This window comes from Dasypus novemcinctus, chromosome 1, assembly GCF_030445035.2.
Source record: "Dasypus novemcinctus isolate mDasNov1 chromosome 1, mDasNov1.1.hap2, whole genome shotgun sequence".
NCBI classification, from domain to species: domain Eukaryota; kingdom Metazoa; phylum Chordata; class Mammalia; order Cingulata; family Dasypodidae; genus Dasypus; species Dasypus novemcinctus.
Window position 1 is genome coordinate 170,706,640 of NC_080673.1, and position 24,798 is coordinate 170,731,437.

The 24,798-nt window shown below is 35.9% G+C and overlaps 1 protein-coding gene across 13 annotated transcripts in view; it reads left to right on the plus strand.

Moving 5' to 3' along the window:
* Positions 1-23,711, plus strand: part of ARAP2 (ArfGAP with RhoGAP domain, ankyrin repeat and PH domain 2) — a 226,810-nt gene extending 203,099 nt beyond the window's left edge. For 11 of the 13 annotated variants that reach the window (XM_058299917.1, XM_058299924.1, XM_058299900.1 and 8 more), the window contains 5 exons: positions 4,630-4,712; positions 5,710-5,745; positions 7,829-7,892; positions 13,357-13,491; positions 21,407-23,711. In XM_058299917.1, the coding sequence (XP_058155900.1) occupies positions 4,630-4,712; positions 5,710-5,745; positions 7,829-7,892; positions 13,357-13,491; positions 21,407-21,757 (669 nt within the window). In that variant the 3' untranslated portion in view covers positions 21,758-23,711. The remainder of the gene's footprint in view (positions 1-4,629; positions 4,713-5,709; positions 5,746-7,828; positions 7,893-13,356; positions 13,492-21,406) is intronic. The other 2 variants (XR_011649522.1, XR_011649516.1) reach the window with 1 other exon arrangement.
* The last annotated feature ends 1,087 nt before the right edge of the window (positions 23,712-24,798 follow it).

Sequence of the window (24,798 nt, forward strand, 5' to 3'; positions counted from 1 at the left end):
ATAAAGATCTGCCACATTATTTGCCAGAAAAATAAGATGGCTTCTTTTTTGAAAATTAGCCAGGGTTCATTGGAACTGTTAAATACAAAAATATTTTTCATCTTTTTTGTCATATCCAAAAAGGGCTCTGAATCAGTGCCATTTTTTTAGCAACTTACCTTTTTTGTGTTCATGAAGAGAGAGGAAGAGCTCCATTAGTTATTTCCTCCTAGGCTGTAATTCTTAGCTGACACTTGAGAATCAGAAATTGAATTAATATTCATAGTAATAACAGCATAAGTCATTAGTAGTAATAATAGTAGCTAATGTTCAAGAGGTTACTCTATGACAGACAGCTTTCTATACATTTCACTGGGATTCACTCATTTTAATTTTACAGTGAGGCTTTGAAATTGCTTCTGTTATTCTAACTTTATGAATGAAGAAACTGAGCCACAAAGATTTTACATGACTTGCTTAAGGTTACATAACAAATGGCAGAGCCAAAATTCACTCCCAGATGTGTGACTCCAAAAGCTCTATGCCACTACTTACTGAGGAAACCTAATGATTTTTCATTATTTTAGTTTTATGGTTGTTTCATTTTCCTTGACTGCTCAAGTAAATATCTTGCAGTGGGTTGGCATAAACAATGAAACCATATTAAGTCACAGTTTTGAGACTAAAGGAAAGTCCAAATCAGGGTGTCATTAAAGTGATGCAGTCTACTCAAATAACTGGCGTTCTGGGGCTGGCTCCTAGCAATCCATGGTCCTCAGTTCCTCCATCACACGGCAGTGCACATGGCAGCCTCTCCTGGCTTCAGTTCTCTTCCACTGAATTCAACTTCTTGCTTCCCTGCCTCTCTCTCTCTCTCTGAATTTCATTATGCTTATAAAGGATTCCAGTAACAGGATTAAGATCCATCCTGATTGAGGTGGGCCACACCTTCACTGAAGTAACCTCACCAAAAGTTCCTACTTAGGATGAATTCACACCCACAGGAATCAATTAAGTTTAAGAACATGTTTTTCTGTTGTACTCACACCTTCAAACAACCATAGTGGTTTTGCTGACTCAATTTTATTTAAAAAAGATGGTTTCCATTTAAATAGTACTGAATATTTTCAAATATGACAATACATGCAATTCACTTTTTTATGGTGTTTTTCCCTCAAGCTGATGTAAACATTAAAATCAGCTACAAGGAAACCTATTCATGGAGTGTCTTTATACTTGAGAAGAGGAATCTAATACCCCTTACTGGAATATGCTTTGAATTTGTTTGAAGAATTTGTATCTTCTTGAAAGGATCATCCCACTCAATCTAAGATAATTCATATAAGTTAGTTGGCTGTGATAATATTGAGAGCTTATCTGAATGACAATGATCTTTAAGAACACTGACAATTTTTTTAAAGTACAGTGATCTCAGGTTATTGAATTATAGACTAATTATTAACTGTTAAAAAATTATATTTGCACACTTGTCAGAATAAATTAATGCAGCTGGTACTCTTAATTTTCACACTAAGGCAAACAGATGAAAGACTTAATGGATTTCCTTAAAACTCAAACTATTATTATTATTAGCCCATGATTTTATTTTCCTGCTTATTTTTTATGTTGGTGATCACTCCTTTATAATATGGTCAAATCATTGGCAATGTTAACTTTTCAAGTGACAATACAGTAAATAATCAAGAGTAAAATCCCCCAGTTTATGTAAATGAAGCTCTGGCTCTGGTTTCGGTAGTTGCTATTAATATATATGTACTTGTAGCAGTTTGATATTATTTATGAGTTCCAAAAAGAAATATAGATTATGTTTGTAAACTGGTCAGTTCCAGTTCCTATAACACTTTGATTGTATTAGAGTCAGCTGAGACATCTGATTAAATTATATTACTAGTAGGCCTCTGATTCAACCACATCATTAGAGTGCAACTTGGGGTCGAGTCCTAGCCCTCTTGGGTATAAAACAGGTGCTCACACGGAAATAAATACATGGAGGAGAACACAGAAGCAGATACACAGGAAGATAGCACTGCATAGAGATGGCCTCGGGAAGAGAGATGAGTCTACAGCTGACCTTGTGGAGAGACCAGAGCAGCTGAGCCCAGAAGTTAGGAGCTCCCAGAGAGAAAGATGAGCCTTATGCCTGCCTATAGCTGAAATAGGAAGAAGCTGGGATCAGGGTGTCTTAAGAGGAAGGAGGAAGGCTGAACTCTTACAGACATCTCCTGCCATCTTGCTTCAACATGTGGCCTCAGAGTTTGATAAGGAGATACCTTTGAGTTGGACTCTTTAGGGCCTTGTACCTATAAACTTCTACCCCAAATAAATACCCTTTATAATATCAACAGAGTTCTGGTACTTTGTATCAGCACCCCTTTGGGCTGACTAATCCAGTACATGTATAAATTTAGAAAATAATTTGCTGAGAAAGGAGTAGAAATTACAAATTGAGAAGTGTATTTAAAGAGACTATGTGTTAATTAGAGATAATTTATGACTGCTCATTAGCAACAAATTAGGGTAATACACAGAGGAAGGAATATTTTGTTTTATGATTTTTGGCTGCACAGAAAATGTTAATTAAAATGTTTTCAGAATTGATTTGCATAAAAGGTGAGAAGTTTCCAAGAATATATTACCATTATACTGTTAATGGTATAAAAAAAAAATGGCTAAAGGGGGTCATTAAAAGTTGGAAGCACTAATAAACAAACTCCTTTTAGTCACAAGAATAAATTTTAAATGCACTAATTTAATTGGCTTAGTTAAAAACTTTATTTTGAAGCATAGTAGCTGAGACAATACATTACAAATTTCATAATACTCTGGTATATTGAACTTTTTGAAGAAATTCTCTGGGAAATGCAAAGACCTAAAGAGAAAGTTATAACAGGAGAGTAGTAAAGTTGCCCTGTCAAATGAGCAGATTTCTTTTTTTAATTTATTTATTCCTCTCCTCCCCCCAGTTGTCTGCTCTCTGTGTCCATTCACTGTGTATTCTTCTGTGACTGCTTCTATCCTTATCAGCAGCACGGGAATCTGTGTTTCTTTTTGTTGCGTCATCTTGCTGTGTCAGCTCTCCGTGTGTGCGGCGCCTTTCTTGGGCAGGCTGCGCTTTTTTGCGCTGGACGGCTCTCCTTATAGGGTGCACTTCTTGCACGTGGGGCTCCCCCATGCAGGGGACACCCCTAAGTGGCACGCTACTCCTTGCAGCGCATCAGCACTGCACATGGGCCAGCTCCACACAGGTCAAGGAGGCCCAGGATTTGAACTGCAGAACTCCCATGTGGTAGATGGACACCCTATCCATTGGGCCAAGTCTGCTTCCCAGATTTCTTTTTATAGACCTTTTCATTAGGCACTTTATTACTCCCAATTATGCATATTTAATTTAAGGATTAAAATTGAAAAATATTTCTTTCTGCCATTGCTGATCTCTAGTCAAATTATGCCATTGTATTATTTTGAGATAGCATGTTATAGAATAATGAGCTTGCATACCAGGAGTGGTTTGGGGAATCACTTGCATTGTTTCAGCCCTCAATGATTTACCAAAAGTACTTCAAAATTTAGGCAGTCCTAAATTATTAATATTCTGCATATGTGAAGACTGTCTAGTTCAGGGACAATGCTTCCTATTCTTAAATATGAAAGTCCTATCTTGCCCCATACTCCTGGTATTGCTGCTACTCACCTACCCTGCTACGTCATCTGAGACTGGGAATAGCAGTCTAAACTAACGCAGGGACATTAACCTCCGTTGAAATCTAACTTAACCTCTAACAAAGGTACTACATATGTTCCTAATGGTCTTCTCTCCTCTCCGTGAATATTTTCTACAATGGAAAACTTACCTCATAAAGCTACCTGTTTAATATAAGACAGTTCTAATTGTTAAACTGTTCTTCCTTAAAATTCAGTAAAGTAGCAAGGTATAAAATCAGTATACAAAAATCAGTTCCCAGTTGGAATGAAAAGAGAAAATGTATAAAGTACCAGAAAATTATCTTAATAACAACTGGAAGGTTTTATGAAGAAAATCAGAGAACTTTACTGATTGAAATAAATGAAAAATTGATGTTAAGTCACTGAAATTAAGTTATAAGTTTAATGTAATTCTTTTCACAATTCCAAAGGAAATTATTTTTAATGATTTGATAATTCACCTCAAAGGATAAATAGTTGGAATAAAAAAGAAATGCCATGCATTTCATTACAGAAATATAAATATATTTGATTACAGATTGCTGTCCCAAACAATATGGTGGTGTGGTATGGTGTTGTAGTGGAGTTATGTAACAGAGACAATATAGTGTATTTTTAAAATACAGAAAAATTTTGAATTCTTTTCCACATCTGGCTCTACATGTTTTGAATATAGAATTATGGATTCCTGTGTATATTTATGTATATGTATGTATATAAACACACATATATAAACATATATATCCAACATTCTATATGTAAATTGATAGCTGTAAGTGAAACAATCTTGGTTAATAAAAACTTAGTATTACATGTTCGAACATTGAAGAAACAAAAGAAACAATTCTAAATGAATCATTAACACTTAAAGAAAATAGAACATTTATAAAATTTATCTGATTACATATTATTTTGTTTTTATTACAGAGCAGTAAACATGACAAAATGTTTTCTCTCAGATCAGTGAAGTTTTATCTTGGAGTGAAAAAGAAAACGAAACCCCCAACAAGGTGAAGTTTGAATGGGAAAAGTTATGAAGGGAAAAAATTATGGGAAAATATGTCTGAAAATTGAAGGATCAGAGGCATTTGTATAACTTTCTTACAAATTAAGTTTTAGAGAAATTCTTTAAGTTGCTTTTTCATGGAGCAAGGTAACTTGTGTGAGAAAACAAGAAGGGATGTTCCCACTGAGACTAAGCTCAAACTCCTAAGGCAGCCTTCCCTATAAAAGGCTAAGAAATTCCAGGAGGCTCTGTCTTCTGGGAATCATCCCATTCCCTGATCAGTCACAGCCTGCTGGACAGATGGATCTACACATAGGAAAGCAGCAGCCATCCATACTCTTGATGCTTAGCTTTTAGGACATTTTCATCTTTGCTCTCTATTTTGCTCATTTTTTTGTGGACATGTTCAAGCAGTTCAATTTGGTGCTGAACACAGGAAATAGTAAAGAAGAAGTGGACTCCTCTTCAGTGTTGTATGCCTCTTTAAAATTTGATTCACCCTAGTACTTGATTTATACTGCATCTTCTTGTCATAAATTATCTTAATAAAGGTTTGTACTAATACTTTTCTTAATATGAAACATAGTTTTAATAAACTATATACGCTTATTTGTGATTCTGTTACTGAAAGCTCACTCACTTTTTCTTTTATACTTCATTCCAAAGCCAGGCACATATACCTGTGTTTCAACTGGCACATTCTTTAAATTTCCCTATCAGTAAGTCAATAGGTCCTCAAAAGTCTCTTCTCAGAGATTTCCCCTTTGTTCTGTAACATTATGGAACTCCTTGCCTACCTGTCCATTCAGCCTCTTTAAGTTTGTAGTCAAATCTGTAAACATTTAGCCTGCATCTGATACCCATTTAATCATCACTTGTGGAAATCTGTTCTATTATGCATTCCCACCACTAAATATTGCCACCTTACCATAAAATCATGTTCTTGGTCTTATAAAATTTGTCATTTTTAATGTATATGTTTTCTCTTCCATGTGAGACAGTTGGGGATTGACAGCATATTCTGAAAAACATCACTGGTAAGTTAACCACTGATAAATTTTGGATTTGATGTTTCAGTAAAAACTTCAGTAAAAAACTTTATTATTTGACTGATAGAGCAACAGGCAGAGAATGTTTCACCTAACTGAAGTTAAAAGCCTGTCCAAATACTCTAAAGACAAGAAAATAGATTTGTTTCATGGTTGCAGTCTTTTCCAATCCCATGTATGCCATTTGCTGATGCCTCGTATGAGAAACTATGATGTCTGATTTCTTCCATTGTTAGTAGATGAGTATGGAACCCCAGCTTTAGTGGGATAAGAACTAATCAAAATGCACTTAAAAATATGCATATCCTCATCTCAAACCTGTTCTTTCTGTTTATTTACCTTTTCCCATTTGTTTCACCAAAATCCAGTCACCTTCCCTGGAGATGTACTATTTTTCTCCTTCTCCCTCATCTACCTACAGTTACAACTAATCAGTTAAAAGACATACCAGTTCTGCCTCCTAATTATCTCTGTGACCCACGCACACCTTCTATCCTCAGGACCATGCCTTCATTTACAGATTCATTTTCATCTGCCTGGATTATTGCAGGAGTCCCTAAATGCTCTTCATGCCTCTGACTTTGCTTTTGGTTTCCAGTACGTTCTCTAACCATCCATAAGAGTCTTTTCTAAAATGTATCACAGTTCTCTGCTGCTTTAACACTCTTCTGTGAATCCTCATCATCTGTAAGATAAAGCATGGAATTCTTGGCATAGCATACAAGGCACTTAATATGTAGCTCCATCAGCTACATCTCCCGTGACTTTTCATTTTTTACATAAAGATAAAACTGTGTTTCATTCACCATGCCTTCCTTGCTGCTTCCTATCTCCATGCTTTGTATGTGGCCCGTTTACTGAACCGTTTTTCCTCTTCTCTATTCTGTGCTACTCCCTTCCCTCATTTCATCCTCTCCCTGATGATGTGGCGGACTCACTACAGTTTTTCATTCAGACCATAGCTCAAATGCCCCAAAAGTCTTGCCAGATATCTCCCAACTCTAATCATTATTTATTTCTTCTTTGTACCTACAATATTTTGTATACCTGGGAACATAACTAAAATATGTGAGGAAAGAACAGCTTTCTTTGACCTAGTAATTGAAAAGGACAATGTCTCCATTAGAATCTAGTAGAGGAGGAAAGAATTTTTTAAAAAATTCATTTTAACCTTTCAATTGGATTATTTTTAATTATGCAGAAATATGAAAATATGATTACATTGATATGTCTATTAAGTCATTTTAATATCATTTACAAAGTTTTCCAATTAAAAGGAACATCCGGGGAGGAGGTATAGCTCAGTGGTTCAGCATCTGCTTTGCATGTACAAGGTCCTGAGCTCAATCTGTGGTACCTCCTAACGAAATTTTTAAAAAAGGAATATCCTCCACCCTATCCAAAAGTCTGCTGATTCCATGTTTGTGTTCAACTTTGCTTTCTATTTTTCTCAGTATTATTATAATTTATTTGTTTGCCTGGTTCTCCTAATAGGCTATGAGAGCCTTGAGGGCAAGATCTCTGTTTTATTTAGGTTTTTAATAAGAGTTTACTGAACCAGAGTTTTTGGAAATACAGTAGTTTTTCATGTAGTTTATTTTTCTTGAGACTCATGGGTATTAGTGTTTATAATCATGATGGAGACGTTGAGCCTTTTTAAAAGATCTGCTCTTTAGAGAATGTGCACACATTTTTCTTCTTAGGCTCAGAGTTTCTGGGGAAAAATATTTTACCATCATGTACATGAAAAGGCAAGTTGACATTATCTTTCTGCCTTTCCAAAAATATTGATGATTATTTTTGCAGCAATTAACAGTGTCTTTAGCTGTATTTTTTAAAAACTAGCACCAAAGTATCTTTGGTATTTTATATTGTACCCTTAATGTTCAACAAGGTATTTATTTTACCTAGAAGCCTGAAACAATTTGTACCCAAATAGTCTGCTTTTGATTACATTAAATCATTAATCAGGAGAAATCCAAAAACATTTCTGAGCACTAAATAAACAAATGAATTGGAGAACAATCTGTTGTCTTTTTGAATTATGTATTTTATAAACCTTGTTTTGTAGGCACCTGTGTTGTGATAGTTCACAAACTCAGATGGAGTGGATGGCCAATATTTTTATTGCCCAGGTATGGTATCAGTTTCAACTATCCAATAGTGTATAACAACTTTGTTTATGGGAAATGCTATCATGATGGAGATTTTCAAATAATTTTAATATAGTTTTATGTATATACAATTGGCATAAACTTTTATTTTTCTATTTTTTTAAATATATGAAAATCCAGATTTTCTATCACCCTTTGAAACAGAGTATCCATTGAGACTTTTTTTTTTTTCTGACAGCCCCAGCAGATCCTTGACTTAGGATAGGTACATTGGTTGAAGATGATAGCATGGGCAAGATGAAATTGTCCAAGCTGCTGTCCTACCAGGGTCCTGCACTGAAGATCTTGGTATATAGAAGTGTTCTATTTTCCTTCTTGTTCTCCCTCTGGTCTCCTACGCTTCCTTCCCTCTGACTTTCCAGAAACAAGGAAGGGTACCTGTATTTCTTTAATACCTATTTGTGCTAGTTATTTCATAAGTATCATCTCATGTATTCCTTGTAACACATGAACATGAAGTTGGAAATGTTTCACTTTACAGATGAGGAAATAAAAGTTAACAAAGGTTCTGTCATTTTCTCAGGACCATACCTTTAGTTAGTGATTTAGACCCAGAAGTAGCTGAGGCCAAAAGTTTATACTGAGTTCCTCATTTAGTCTTCTCTTTAAAGAAGGACCCATTCTTTAGGGGATGGATTAAATAATTCTGTTAACATTTCTTCCCACAACCTTGTCTGCCTCAATTCCCAGCAATACTTCCCACAAGAGCATTGAAATTCACAGAATGATTATGTTGCCACTCTTAATTACCAGGGATGCACCTTGCTGTTGCTCTTAAAAGCCAGACGTTAACTCACCCCCAAATCTGCCTCTAGGTTGCTTTGAAAACCATTTTCTCTGTCATATAATTTGTTAACCTTCCCAGTGGTTAATCAACACTCCTGTTTCAGTTCAATTTTATTATTTCTAGCTGGAAGTACACTTGCAGAAAAAGACTGGCTGCTAACTTTTTTAGGACATTTCCTCTTTTTCTGGCTTTTTGAAATTCAGATATTCAGGCCCTACCAAAGAGCACTAGATTTGAAGTATTTTAGTAAAATTGGAATCATAAAATCAAAAACCTACATCTTCTGTTTGCGGTATAACTTTATTATTGTTTTTGTTTCTGTAATTGCATTTGGTAGACTGTATGGTTGAAAGTCAAAGTACGAGGAGTCAGGGAGCAGAATCTGCTGTTAGCACCAGGCTGTTTCTCCCTTGCCTTGTCTATCCTTAGCTGGACCCCAGAGACTTAGCCCAGTTATGCTTCCTCTGTCCAGTCCATTTCTTGGGATTATTGTTCTCCTCCCTTAAGGTAAACACAAAGACCCTCCTGTATTTAAGGACTTTAGTGTCGATTTTCCAAAGGGGAATGAATAGGCAGGAACTTAGCAAATGTTGAAATATAAACACATACACACACCACATATTCACACACAAAACAATCAATAGTAACTGCCCGTACCCTCTATTTTCTAATGCCTTTGCTGCAGTGACCACTGAAAATCCCTCCTTACACACAGGCCTTACAACGAGTTCTTCCTAGTGCCTGATATTCTTTGCTAATATCCATCCCTATCCTCATCCTTGCCTCAGAAATCCTTCAGATGTCAGTTTAAATGTTGTATTCTCAGAAAAACTTTCCCCAGCGTTCAGAACAAATATACCCTCAGAATGTAGATAGGTGCCTTTAGCATCCCATACTTATACGTTGTAGCACTAATTAAAAAGCAGTTTTGTCATTAGTCATTTCATGCTTTCCAGTTTTGCTAAAATGAAAACTCATTGAGGGTAAGGACTCTAGCCTCATTGACCTGTGTCAATGTATCCACACCACCTAGCCCAACACCTTATACAAACACATGCTCAGTTAGTATTTCTTAAGAAAGAAAGAAGGAGAGTAATAATCAAGTAAACGTAAAATTTTAAATGGTGATCAATGTGATAAAATAAAAGAATAAATTAGTTAATTAAAACTAGGGGGAAAAGAGAGAGTATGAGGTAAAAAAAGTTACTACTAATTGGGAAAGGTTCTCAGGAAAGGCCTTTATTAAGTGAGACCTTTAAGAAATGAACAAGTGGATCATGCAGCTACCAGGGGGGAGGGGCATTCCAGAGAAAGGGACCAGAAAGTACTGGGTCCCAAGATGTGCTAATGAATTTGGATTATTCCATGAATATCATGAAGGCCTGTGTGAGGAAGCCTGTAAAAGATGAGAAAGGCAAGGGACAGGTCAATAGTCCGTGTTTAGTAGTTTGAACTTTATCCGATGTGTAATGGAAAACAAAGGAAAAATATAGTTATATTTATATTTATGGAAAGAAAGACTAATTCTGGTTACTTTGTGAAGTAGCAGTCTAGGAAACCAAGGTTGAAGCAGGAAGAATAGCCATGAAGGAAGATGGCAGCTCTCAGACTAGGGTGGTAACAATGGAAGTGGCAAAACATGTTCAGATTCAAGAATAATTTAAAGGTAGAGCCAGTAATTGATGGGCTATAGTGGCGATGAGAAGGAGGAGAAATGAAAGAAGCAGCCTAATTTTTTAGCCTTGGACAGCTGGTGAAAGCAAGTGGTATTATCTGAGATGAGATGCGAAAGGAAATGAACAGTTATGTTTTGGCCATGTAAAGTTTGAGATGTGGGTGTATATATGTGCACACACACATTTATATACACACACATAAACAGAGACAGACAGACAAAGGGAAAGGAAAGGAGAGAAAAAGGGAGGGAGAGAGGGAAGGAAAGAAAGAGAAGGACAGAGGAATAAAGAATTAAGTCCTGAGACATTTCAAATGGTCAAGCAGAAGAGAGGAAACCAACCAAATAAATGAGAAGGGTGGGGAAGGAGAACAACCACATGATAAGTGTAGAAAATTCTTTCAAGAATTTTGTTATGAAGAATAGAAAAGTGAGGTTGTGGCTAAATACAAACGAGATCAAGGGAGATTTGGGGATTTTAATTTGTTTGTCTTAATGATGGGAGATTATATCCTTTGCATATATGCTGATAGAGACAATTCAGTTGTTGAAGAGAGAAAAAAAGAGGATAAAAAAGATTAGTGTACGGGCAGAGGCTCTGAGCAGACACGACGCAGTGTGATTAAGTGACAGTTGTTCATTTTTGATAAGAATATGTTATGATTGCATGAAAAACTCACTTATAATGTAATGCTGCAGATACAGGGAGAGAGGTATGTTTCATGGTAGAAAAATGAAATTTTTGAGTGATTACTAATAATGTTTTTAATTAAATTATATGAGGTGAGGAGGGACATTAAGTGTAAGCACAGAGGAAAAGGGGAGAAATAACCTACACAGAGTTAGGAAGCCAACTGCCATATAATAAAATTTCAAAGTAGTGCTGAGTTCTCACTTGAAATTGAAGGTCAAATTTAGAGGGAGGTGAGCCTGCTGAGTAATCCATTTTTTCCCCCTTCCATCTATTTGGCAGACATCATAGAGTAAACAGAATTGAATTTAATTAGGTTTGAAGCTTTGCCAGGCAAGTTTGATGGGGGAAGAAGTGGCACAGGATTGAAAATATTTGCACAGGAATGAGTAGACTGATTGATTATTCTCCTTTATGTGGAAAGTAGAATAATAGTGGTTTATGGATTAGAAGCCTCAATGAGGCTAAAGAGTATTTAGAGTAAATGAAACTAAACTAAGCTAGCTGGAAAAACAGGAGGTCAAGGTCAGAAACTGGGAGGCGGAAATGGAGATGCTGGGGCAAGATCATTGGTTATCACAATGAAAGTAAAACCCTCAGCTGTTACACTGTCAGTCACGATCCTTGCTGTATGGCTTTCAGAGCCCTTTACAAATAATATTATGAATGTCAGTCAGGACATATCACTTGGATCTAATGGTTTCTCCTGTTGGGAAAATTACCTCTTGTATTGATCCTGTGAGTACTTAAATATCCAGTAATCACAATGCTGTATATTATGTCAATAAAAGAAATATGTGTTTGGGAACTGCATTTACTCTTAGGTTGCCCAAATTGTCATTAAGCTCCTGTACTGTGCATTGGTAATCTGAAAGTAAAAGTATAATTCATAGAGTTACCTAATTCCTTCCCAGTCAGTTACACATTGGGAATATTTCAGTTGATACAATATCATAGTTATTTTTACCAAGTTTGGAGTTATCAAGTAAAATAGTAAAAGATTGAAATTCACTCTGGTTGAAATGTGTCATCAACCTTTGTAGGTTTGCCAAACCAAGGTATAAACAGTTCACTAAAATTTAAGGGTAGATACGATGGATATAAACTAAGTCTAATAATAGTTATACTGTATACAGTATACATAATATACTGTAGTATTATTGATGATTAAATGAGATAAATAATATGTGTAACTGATAAACACAAAGCCTGACAATATACCACTCAATTTAAATGAACTATTATTTTTAAATGTGTATATAGTATAAATTCGTTGAAATGAGTTCTTGACTGTGAAATACTACTTTAAATACTAATTGTACCTTATAAGAAGAATCTGTTGATAGATCTTAACTACTGAGGAAAATAAAGAGTAGGCATTTAGCCATACAGTTTATAAAATGGTTTTTATTTCATCAGAACATCTCTAATATTCTCCTTTTATAGTTGGTATTCTGTATTTCTTTCATAGATTGATGTCTGAAAGTCAATTTGCTTTTCCCAGCTTTTGAAAAGTTAATCTACCCTGAGAGTGGAAAAATTCTTTAAAGATTTTCCTTTTATATGCATATCTTAAGGATTTGTCATTCGAGAGCTTATCATTTTACCTGAGGACACTTATCCCTATTGAAAAAATAACTTTTCTCCAGTCGTATATATAATCATTCAGTGAGCCAGAATATGTAGTCAATAATTTGAAGACAAATGCACCACACTCGCTGTTGTACAATGATTTTCAGTATAAATGTATGTGTAAAGAGTAGCATTTCTTTGGAATTCAATTAGATGACAAAGTGACATTTTCCAAAAGGTGATAAAATAAGGCTAGTTTTTCTAGTAACCATGCCTTAGGTTGACTTTGGTGTATAAGGTCAAATTATTTTTATACTAAAATCATCTGTATTGTAAAAAGAAAATGAATATATAATTACTTTGATTTTAGGGCCTAGAAATGTATACAGGTATATATTTTTCTTCTACAACAACATTTGCTGGTTTCTTCAAGTATTTTCTCCCTTTTGGTTTGATAAGTAGTACAAAAGGCATGTATTTGACACATAGAATTTGAACTGAGACTTCAAAGCCCAGTTCACTTAATAGTTTCACAACCTCAGGTGATGCTGCTGCCAGAATCAACGTCGTAATTACGAATAGTATTCTCGTGGAAAGCAGATCATTTGATGTGGATATATGGAAAAGGAGCTGAGTGACTATTACATGGTAAACCACATGATAAAATCACACACCAACTGTAAGAAATCTGTTTCCACAGCATGAAAATGATATATGTCCACCAGCTGGAAAGGAACGAAAACGTTCTATTACCAAAAATCCCAAAATTGGAGGTTTGCCTTTAATTCCCATCCAACATGAGAGAAATGTAACCCAAACCCAGAGAAATATTGAGGTAGGTTAAGAATTTTTTATTTTATATGAAATTATAGCATTTGTTTTCCTATTATTAATGTGATTTAGTCCCTTAATTACCTCATCGGCTTTGAAAAACATATGTTATCAAAAACATGTATCATGAAAACATTTGAATAATCCATACCACTCTGAATTTTTTAAAAATTTTCTTAAATGAGTAGTTTCATTTTAATAATGACACTGGCCACCCAACTGGATATGCTCAATACCACTTATTTATCTCTAAAGTAGCCAAACAATTTTAAAGTGTTTAAAACAGAAATTATAGTGCTACAAACACAGTCTCAAATTATTCTTACAGGTTTACATAAATACTCTTAGAATGAGCTTTTGGCAAAATATATCTGTACTCATAGTAACTAGACTTTCTAGTAACACAATCAAATTCCAGTCATTTGGGAACTGATGGGTTGTCTTGGTTTACTTAAGCATCTACAAGGTGACTTTGGGCAGAATTTGGCATTTTTCATGAAGGCTGCTGTTTGTGAGGGAATAGGAGAACATAAGTGGCATCAATCTTGACATGAAGTTCAATCCTTTTGGGGAAAGACATAAGCTTTTAACTCTCAAAACTCATTAGCCACCTTGGAACTAACATGTTTCAATGCCTTAACTGAAGCCCTCACAGTCAAAAGAAAAGAATTTAAATGGTATTTTTATATCTTCATTGAGTCAAGGTTTGGTATTGGGCCATTTCAATCTTTTGACCTCCAAACTGAATTAATTTTTCAAAAGATTTACTTATTTACGCTTCCTCCCTTGTTTTATGCTTGCTACCTGCTTTCTGTGTCCATTTGCTGTGTGGTATTTTGTTGCTGCTTGTCTTCTCTTTAGGTGGCACTGGGAACCAACCGATCCTGGGACCTTCCGGAGTGGGAGAGAAGTACTCAATCTCTTGCACCACCTCAGCTCCCTGGTCTGCTGTCTCTCTTATCTCACCTCTCTGTCTCTTTCTGTTGCATCATCTTGCTATGCCAGCTTTCTGCACAGGCCAGCACTCCTGCGTGGACAGGCACTCTTTGTGGGCAAGCTCACCACTCGGGCCAGGTCACCACACAGGCCACTTGCCTTCACCAGGAGGCCCAGGGAATCAAACCCTGGACCTCCTATATGGTAGATAGGATCCCAATCGCTTGAGCCACATCTCCTTCCCCTGAAATAAATATTGAAAGGCTAAATCCATTTTAATATAGTGATCATGTATTAATGTATATTTTCCCATGTATATCATTTCTTGAGCACTTGCCTTAAAATAATATTCAACTTCTCCAAAAGATAAAAGCTTTGAAAATAATGGTTTATTTCCTTTGTATCCCTATCCAGTTCTTCTACCCTGTTAAAATCAAAGGAAAGAATAAGGCTTCAAGATGACCTTGGGTTGTTCTTGCCATTCTGCACGTATAAGGTTACTTGGTAATAAAGTCCTCTGCAGAGCTATGGAATCTTTATCTAATCTAGAGTCTTAAAATTCTGAGTCACATTTCTTAGGAACCCAGGTCAAGGAACACAGGTTGAACAAATGAAGCTAACGTAGGTAGTAGATAGGCATTGCAGTGACCCCAGGTTCTCCTGACTTTGCCTTACAATCAATTATATAAAAGGCAGAAGATAAATGTTATGATCAAAATACATATCAGTATCCAGTAGAGAATTTTTGTGGTTGGATATAGAATAATTTCTTACCTAATCCCAAATCCAGAACCTCAAACACAATGATTTTAATATACTTATCAGAAAACTGATGAACTAAAACTATTAAAAATTATTAAAAGCTCTTAGAACAACCCCTTGGAATAATAATTACTGGAAAATTTATGAGTAGTTAAACCAGTTTTCTTTGTAAATTTAGTCAATGTGATGAACTGGTCATTTGGCATTTTGGCAAGGAAATTTTCATATGCCAAAATATTGGCAAAGCATTGAATCTTACTATATTAGTCAGGGTTCTCTAGGGGAACAGAACTGACAAGAGATGTCTGTAAATAGAATGATTTTATAAAATTGTCTCATGCAGCTGTGAGGATACATGAGTCCAAATTCTGTAGGACAGATTGCAAACCAGGAACTCTGATGAAGGTCCTGCATGATTCTCTAGGAGACCCTGTCTGTCTGAAGTAGAGATAGGAATTCTCTCCCTGACTGCTGAAATCACTTCTCCTCTTAAGGCCTTCAGCTCATTGAATGATATGTTACTCATTGTTGAAGGCAGTATCCTCAATTGATTATAGATGTAATTATCCATAAATGCAATCAACTCACTAATGATTAAAATCCAGAAAATGTCCTTGCATTACAATTAGCCCAGTATTTGCTGGACCAAACAACTGGACACCATTACCTGGCCCAGTTGGCACATTAACCTAACTATCATACTTCTACTAAAAAGCAATAAAAAAAAGTTAATATAAAATGAAAATTTTTCATATTAACTATTTTTTGTTATAAGATTAGATTCATGAAAATATTCAAGAAAAATGTTTATAAACAACTCCTTTTGAACTTTTGTTTTAAAAATGGAAATGACTAAAAATTTTAGTAAAGGAATGTACTCACAACAAAAAAAAAAAGGGAAAGTGGACTTGGTCCAATGGATACAGCGTCCACCTACCACATGGGAGGTTCAAACCCCAGGCCTCCTTGACCCATGTGGAGCTGGCCCATGTGCAGTACTGATGCGCGTAAGGAGTGCCATGCCACGCAGGCATGTCCCCCATTTAGGGGAGCCCCACGTGCAAGGAGTGTGCCCCGTAAGGAGAGCCACCCTGCGCGAAAGAAAGCGCAGCCTGCCCAAGAATGGCGCTGCACATATGGAGAGCTGACACAGCAAGATGACGCAATAAAAAGAAACACAGATTCCCGGTGCCGCTGTTAAGGATAGAAGCAGTCACAGAACAACACACAGTGAGTGGACACAGAGAGCAGACAACTGCGGGGGAGGGGGAATAAATAAATAAATAAATCTTTAAAAAAAAAGAAAGGAAAAAAATTAGTAGTGCCTATATTCAAGAAGATTTGTCTTTAAAACAAATACCAGTGCCTGTATTCAAGAAAATTTGTCTTTAAAACAAAGTTTTTGGCAGATTGGTAAATTTAGTGACTTGGCTAATTGACAACTTCCCCATTCCTTGGTCTGTATTGCTTTCATGAGGACCTAGGGAAAGTCATATCAAAATAACTCAGCCAGACAGAGGAGACCTCCTTTGAGGAAATGGCTTCTAAAAATGAATTGGGTAAATTAGTAGTGAGCTACCTGAATAAGCCAGGGGAAGTATATTGTTGGCAAAGGAAATTACAAGCAAAGAGGCAAGCATAGTGCTTAAGAATATGTAAGCTAGAATAGCATTACCTATGGCTCTCTGATTGATTTCCCATAAAATCTTGGGTATGTTACTTATTCATGCTCAGCTTCTTTATCTGTCTGAGAGCTAGGCAGAATAAAAATCCCTGTTTCATAGGGTTGTGGTGAGTATTAAGCAATATCATACATACCATATTAGAATAATGCCTGATATATAGTTAACATTTATTGAAACAAGATAACAAAGAATTTAGAAGACAACATGGGATAATTGTTTTCAAAGTTGCCATTCCTTTTAAGAACTCCATCTGTAAAAAAAAAATTTGTAAATGAGCAAAGAACAACAATACAGTTGAAGTAGAAGATGGTGACTTAGAACCCCATCTTGTCCTCTCTGTCCCCTGCAACCATCTTGTAGCACAGAGTGATGTGGTAGAAAGAAGCACTTTGGTTTCAGAGACACCAATCTGGGGCTTCATTCCAAACTCTACCATTTACATGATCTTGGGCAAATTGTGATTACATTGCATTTTTATATCTGCATCTTAAAATACAGATAACACACTTAATAATCTAAATAATTATATTAAGTGTTTTAGTTTCTTGGGCTGCTCAAGCAAATACCAGTGCAATGGTTTTGCTTAAACACCGGGAATTTATTTGCTTATGGTTTTGAGACTAAAAGAAAGTCTAAAACAAGGCATCATCAAGGTGATGCCTTCTCCCCAAAGACTGTGGCACTCTTGGGCTGGCCTCTGGTAATCCTGTGGTCCTTAACTTGTCACATAACAAAGCACATGGTGGCATATCCTGGTCTTTCCCTATTTTTCCAATTTCAGCTTCTTACCTCCTGTGACTTTCTCTGTCTGTGTCTGCATTTCATTCTACTTATAAAGGACTCCTGTAAGAGGATTAAGACCCATCCTGATTGAGCTGGACCACAGCTTCACTGAAGTAATTCACAAGGTCCTACATCCGATGGGTTCACATGCACAGGAATGGATTACGTTTAAGAACATGTGTTTTTTTTTTTTCCCCCACCTCCACCCAGGGGGTACATCCAGCTTCGAACCACCACATAAAGTCCAAAGCATTATAGTGAAGATTAAATTGTGCTATAATTATATATGTTAAAGCATGGAGATTATCAGCTAATCCAGTGAATATAGTAGCGGAAGCCATTTAAGAGAGCTTCTGCTATAATCTGCACATATTGGTCATGTTATTTTTTGGTTTCATGAGATCCCAATAATCATTGACTCACATTTTTTAATATAATGAAAAATATATGAGGGCACAGACTAAAGTCATGTGAGTCATTCTCTGAGAACCCACCTGGTCCAAATATTATGCAGGAATTACTCTCTTTCTGTAGCAAGGAGATAGACTCCAACCGTCATTTGCATTCAAACAACCGCTTTTCTCTAAACACCATGTGACACAAACTGCTAGCTCTCTCTTTTTCAATTATGAATACTTTATATTCTAGGGACAGCTTAGCACATAAACCACCTCCTTCTTTCCACTTCCCCAGAATCCATGCCCTTGGCATTCTTTCCCCAAAACGTGCAAGGCACTCCAGTACACTATACTAGTCATACGAAGAGCCCAGGGTTTCCTGGTTTTCGTAACTTTTCTATCCTCTGATTCTTTTAAGGAGTTACTGGGGATTGAACCCAGGACCTCATACAAGGGAAGCAGGTTCTCAACTGCTGAGCTACATCTGCTCCCCAATGAGAGCAGGTTTTTTCATTTGTTTTGTTTTTAGGGGGTACTAGGGATCAAACCCAGGACCTTGTACATGGGAAGCAGGGACTTAACCACTTGAGCTACATCTGCTCCCCCATCCTCTGGCTCTTAACAGTCCCACTTCCATCACTTTCTCCCACCTTTGCATTGGATTAGATCACTTAGGCTAATATGAGACTATATTTTTCTTGAAATATCAACATTCCCTGTATTAATACTTAAACTCTGCATCTAAAAGAGCCCAAGTCTTTCTCCTGATCATTGAAAGATAATGAGAACTGTTTACTATCATATATAAAACAATCTTATATTTATCTCTTAATTTTCCTCAGGTGATAGATGCCAAGAAAACTTTTCTTTTAAAGATTTATTTATTACTTCTCCCCCCTCCCTCCATTATTTGCTCTCTGTGTCTATTCACTGTGTCTTCTTCTGTGTCTACTTGTATTCTCATTAGGCAGCTCCAGGAACTGATCCTGGGACCTTCCAGAGTAAGAGGGAGGTGATCATTCTCTTTTTTTTTTTTTTTAATTAATTTATTTTTTTTATTCCTTTTTCTTTCCCCTTCCTCCCCTCCCCAGTTGTGTGCTCTCTTTGTCCAGTCTCTGCATGTTCTTCTGTGACCACTTCTATCCTTATGGGAGGCACCGGGAATCTGTGTTTCTTTTTGTTGTGTCATCTCGTTGTGTCAACTCTCCATGTGTGTGGCGCCATTCTTGGGTAGGCCGCACTTTCTTTCATGCTAGGCCGCTCTCCTTACGGGGCGCACTGCTTGCGCATGGGGCTCCTGTGTGGCAGGGCACTCCTTGCGCGCATCAGCACTGCACATGGGCCAGCTCCACATGGGTCAAGGAGGCCCGGGGTTTGAACCACAGACCTCCCATGTGGTAGGCAGATCCCATATCCATTGGGCCAAGTCCGCTTCCCTGATCATTCTCTTGTGCCACCTCAGCTCCCTGATCTGCTGCATCTCTTATTATCTCTCCTCTGTGTCTCTTTTTGTTGTGTCATCTTGCTGCACTGGCTCTCCACATGGGCCAACACTCCTGCATGGTCAGCACTCCTGTGCGCGGCAGCAGTCCTGCACAGGGCAGCACTCCTCACAGTCCAGCACTCCGTGTGGGCCAGCTCACCTTCACCAGAGGCCCTGAATATCAAACCCTGGGCCTCCTATATGGTAGATGGGAGCCCAATTGCTTGAGCTTCCCCAAGAAAATTTTTCGACAAGATTAATATGTGTACCCTTTAACTAAAAATTGCACAGTCACAAGACATCCAGAATCTTGATGGCAACTCTATCCCATTATACATGACACCATGTACTTCTGGTATTGCTAGACAGTTACAGTTCACTGAGTGAGTTTGTGCTGAGTTTTAATACTTAAATATATACCCATATCAGTGTTTGTAAAAATATATCTGTGGAATTCTTGTAGCTATTATGTAGGGAAAAAGGTTTCATCAGCATATGTTTGGGAATGTCTTATAGTTTCCAAGCTGCTAACACAAAAACCACACAATGAGTTCGCTTAACAACAGGAGTTTTCTTGGCTGATGGTTTCAGAAGCTAGAAGGTTTGCTTCCTCCTGGGGTTGGTAATGTTCTGGCTGGTCAGCATTCCTTAGGATTTCTTGGCTAATATTTCTGTTTCCCTTCATCACCACTGGTGATACCCACTCCTTTCTTTCCAGTTTCTCACTGGCTTCTGGATTCCAGCTCTTACCCTTGGCTTTCCCTCCATAAGGCCTCCAACAATAGAAATAAGACCTATCCTGATGCAGTTGACCGCACCTCAATAAAAATAGCTTTGTCAGAAGTCCTCTTTACAATGGGCTCAACCCACAGGAATAGGATTAAAATTAAGAAGAGTTTTTTTTTTTTTCCCCTTGAGTACATAATTCAACCTATCACAGGCAGAAGGAATTAAAGAAAAAAAAACAGGAGAAAGAAGTTAAAAACATTTCTCTGCCATAATACTTTTCAGAGTCTTTAAGAAGCTAATACAGTGATATAAAAGCAGTGGCCACCAGAGGTTCTGAGGGGAGGGAGAGGGAAGAATAGGTGTAATATGGGGGCATTTTGGGGACTTGGGAATTGTCCTTCATGACATTGCAAGATAGATACAAGCCATTATACATTTTGTCATAACCTACAAAATTGTGTGGGACACTGTAAACTATAATGTAAACTGTAGTCCATGGGTAGTAGCAATGCTTCATTATGTGTTCATCAGTTGTAACAAATGAACCACACTAAGGAAGGATGTTGTTAATGTGGGAAATTGAGGGACGGAAAGGGAGTGGGGCATATGGGAATCATTTTTTATATAACACTTATGTAATCTAAAACTTCTTTAAAAATAAAAAAAAAATTAATAAAAGAATAAAAAAGCCAAAGCACACCTCTTAAAGAAGAGGCTATTTTAAGTATAAAGTCTTTCCATTCCTTATATGACTATGGAAATCACCTTTTTATCTCAGTATTGAGAGTGCAATGCTGTAGGAAGTATGGATCTGTAAACTTGCGATACACCTAAAAAGTGAGTTGGGAGAGGCAAATTTGAAAGGAAAGTCAGTTTGACTAAGTAACCTACAAAACAGTTTTGAAGTGGTAGGTTAAATGAATGTTAATATGAATTCCCATCCTCTATATTTTACTTGATTTGGTGGACCTAAAATCATATGTAAATTCTGACATGCCATTTGTGTCAAAATCAAGTTATAATTGAAATCATAAAAAGTTCTAATGCAGGAGACATCAACTTTTATGCAGAATGCATTTTAAAAACTTAAATCATATGAGGTTTCCATTGCTTTCCTATAAGACATTTTTATTTTATTTTTAGAGTGCAAGAGCAGAACTTGAAAGGCTTCGTGTCAGTGAAAAGCATGATAAGGAGTTTGTGGATTCCAACTTAAAGGAGAAAGCCTCTATTGTGGCCCATTGCCTGGAACACAAGGAAGAAAAACTTCGAAACCGAACCAGAAAATATAGGAGTTTCAACTGCTTGGAAGACTCAGGGGCTGGGATCCCTCAGGGGCAACAAAAAGGTCATAAAGTCTTAAAGACACTGAGGAAACCTGAGGACAGGAATTATAGTGCTACTTTGGACTCCGATAATAAATTACCATCAAAGGTAATTGAAGAACTTAGTGTGGTTCTCCAACGGACAAGAAATCTTCCAAAAGAGTTGTAGGGTGACTATATTTTGCAGAAAGAAACAAAATGAACTGTTTTACAACTTGAAAAAAAATTGTATACAATGTTCATGTCCAAGGCAGAAATTAAACTATAGGTGATTGATGGTTTTTGAGATTTCTCTATATACTCTTAAGCATATAAAGACATTTTAAAATATGTATGTATATGTGTGATGTGTGAGATTAACTTTATTTTAATTTTAACAAAGCTTGTAAAGTTCAGCCACATTAACCATGTATAAGACATTTTGTTACTTTGAGTGGCCATCCCTTTTAAAGTATATCTCTGTTAAGTGCTGTAATTTATGAACAGATATCTCAAACTGTACTGTATTGTATAAAATGCTCCATTTAAGTGAATATGAAACTATTTGTAAACATTTTGCACTTTGAGAAACCTTGTGTATTGTTCTTTGTTTTTTTTTTTTTTTTTTTTTCCAGTTTACCTAGGATCTACATTAGGAACAAAAAGGGAAGGATTTTTTTTACTGGCTCCCTAACAAACAACGCTGGTGTTTTTAAGAAAGGCAAGAAGTTAAAAAAAAAAATCTCCTAAAAACCAAGGTGACTTGAAAGTTTACTGTTGGCTAGAACTTGTTAATGGGAAACTGCTTGTTAAGAAAAAAGTTCAGTGTCTAAGCTTTTACTAAGAGTAATAGTCAACCAACAGACATGAATAATGGCGCCAGCCCCTCTTATTTTTGGTTTTAATGAAACAGCCGCAGTATACATTCACTACACTTCAGTTCTTTGTAGGTGGCTGCTAAGAAGAAACTCACACTGCATTGGCGAGATCGTGTGCAAAGGACTGGGCAGTAATACCGTTTGCACTGTTGCTGTACGCAAGCAAATATCTCTGGAATCCTGCCCATACTTCTGGTACGAGCTTAATTCATCGTCACAGGATTCTGTTGTTGATGTTTTGTTATTGTTTTCATTGTATTTGTTTGTTGTATTTTTTTGGTGGCGTTTTACTTTGTATGTTTGCTTATTATTTTAAGAAATAAAATTCTTAAATTTTATTCTTTGGAATGTCATGAGTTAACTGGAAGAGCACAATATATGGACATTTCTTTGGGGGAACATTTTACTCTTCATCTGAGAGTTACAAGCTCACATTTAATTTTGTGTTTTTGTTTTAAAGTCTCCTCCCTGTTCTTAATGATTAAGGACAGTCAGCTATTTTTCCTCCAAATAAAATTGATCAACTACTGAGTTAGAGATTTTCCATGGACAGATAATGCTATTCTAGTTCTATTGGGCAGTACTTTTCATCACTTTCCTTTAAATTGTATTAGGTTTTATGAATTATATTAAAAATTATTTTATGCAACAAAGCTTTATGCCTAATATTTATTTGTCCCCTCTGTTTTTCATTTGTCTTATTAGAATCAATGTATAAAGACCCATCCTATACTTTGGTCAATGCAATATTAGAATGGTAATATGCTGTTAAATATTATGGATTCTTGCATTGTAAAATACATTGCTTATATCTGGTGATGGTAAAAGAGAGTTTACCATGAGTATGTTGTATTTATTCTTTAATCCAAATAAATTGAAATTTATAAAAAGAAGATAAAATTGCAGGTCAGTTTATAAAATAGGTGTCATTTTGGGCACGATTGGGAATCTTACATAGCAGGAAATCACGTTTTTTAGGAAGAAAACTACTCCCAAATATACTATTGGTCATAATAATAATATGTATATTTTTATGAAACAAGGGGGTAGGTGAGAATTGATATGACTGACAATATCTGCCTGTTTGTGTGTAAAGTACCTAGAGTTTTTACCTGCGCATTTTAATTTTTCTTAAAATCTGACCTTAAAATTTAATAGTGTTTGCTTTCCTTTCTAATATAACTGTTGCTGTTTTTTAAGTGTAAGATAAGAGATAATGGTAACATCTCATATTTTGAGTAAAAATAAAGTTATTTCACAAGTTCACTTGAATGTGTCAGTTGTACTTTTATTTTGAAAAGCTGAAGGTTATTCTGTGAAATAAGTCAAGTAGATTTTTTTTTCCTTTTTTTAAATTTGAAATTAAAAAAAGGAATTAGAAATATGAATAGAATAAATTCATAAATACATAAAAAATAATAAATTTGAAATTAATATGTTCTTCAAACTGGCTTGGTCATTTTGTTCAAACACATGAATATGAATATTCTTAAAATGATGAATATATTCACACACAAAATGATGACATTCTGCTTTCATTTTGATGAGACTTAATTACTAGATAGATTTTAAATATTGGATTTCTAAACAAATTGTTACCTAATGATTCATTAAGGTAGCACTGAGAATTCAAAATTAAGCAAAAATAATTGAAGCAAGAATACAACTTGTGTGTGTAACTATATAAGTTGCTGATTTCATATTTCATTACTCATATGACAGTTTTTAATTCTAAAATACATAAACTGTATATAACAAAAGTAAATATTTTGGAAAGCACATCAGATTTATTTGAAAAGGTATTAACATCCAAATGTTAGCATGCATTTTCTCAAATTTTGGCTAGTCACTTTGGAGAAGGTGATTAAAATTTTCACCAATTCAAAATTTGCACTAAAACTTTCATATTGTCATTTAACTAAACATTCAGCAAAAGAATTAGATTTATAATATCTACATTATAAATCATCATATCTGTAATCAGTCATCTGAAAAAGCAGAACAAAATGGGATTTTATAGGTAACTAATATTCCTCTCTAAAGATCTCATAGTTTTATTTTAACAATTTATGGAAATATTCTAAACTATATTGTCAAGTCCTATCTTTGCTATGCCTACTATGTTTTGAAGTAAAGTTTTTTTTTTTTTATAATTCAGCTCTGCAGATTTATCACTTTCCATCAATCATTTGATTATAAGTCAGAGCTCAGATGTCTTCATCTGAGAAGTGGGAATGATACTCACCTTAGAGACTTTTTGTGATTGATGCAGCAAAGCCAGAAGTTCTGAACTGCAGAAAAACCCAAAACTGGCTCTCAGGAGAAGTGGAGGAATAGATTTATTACATGTGGG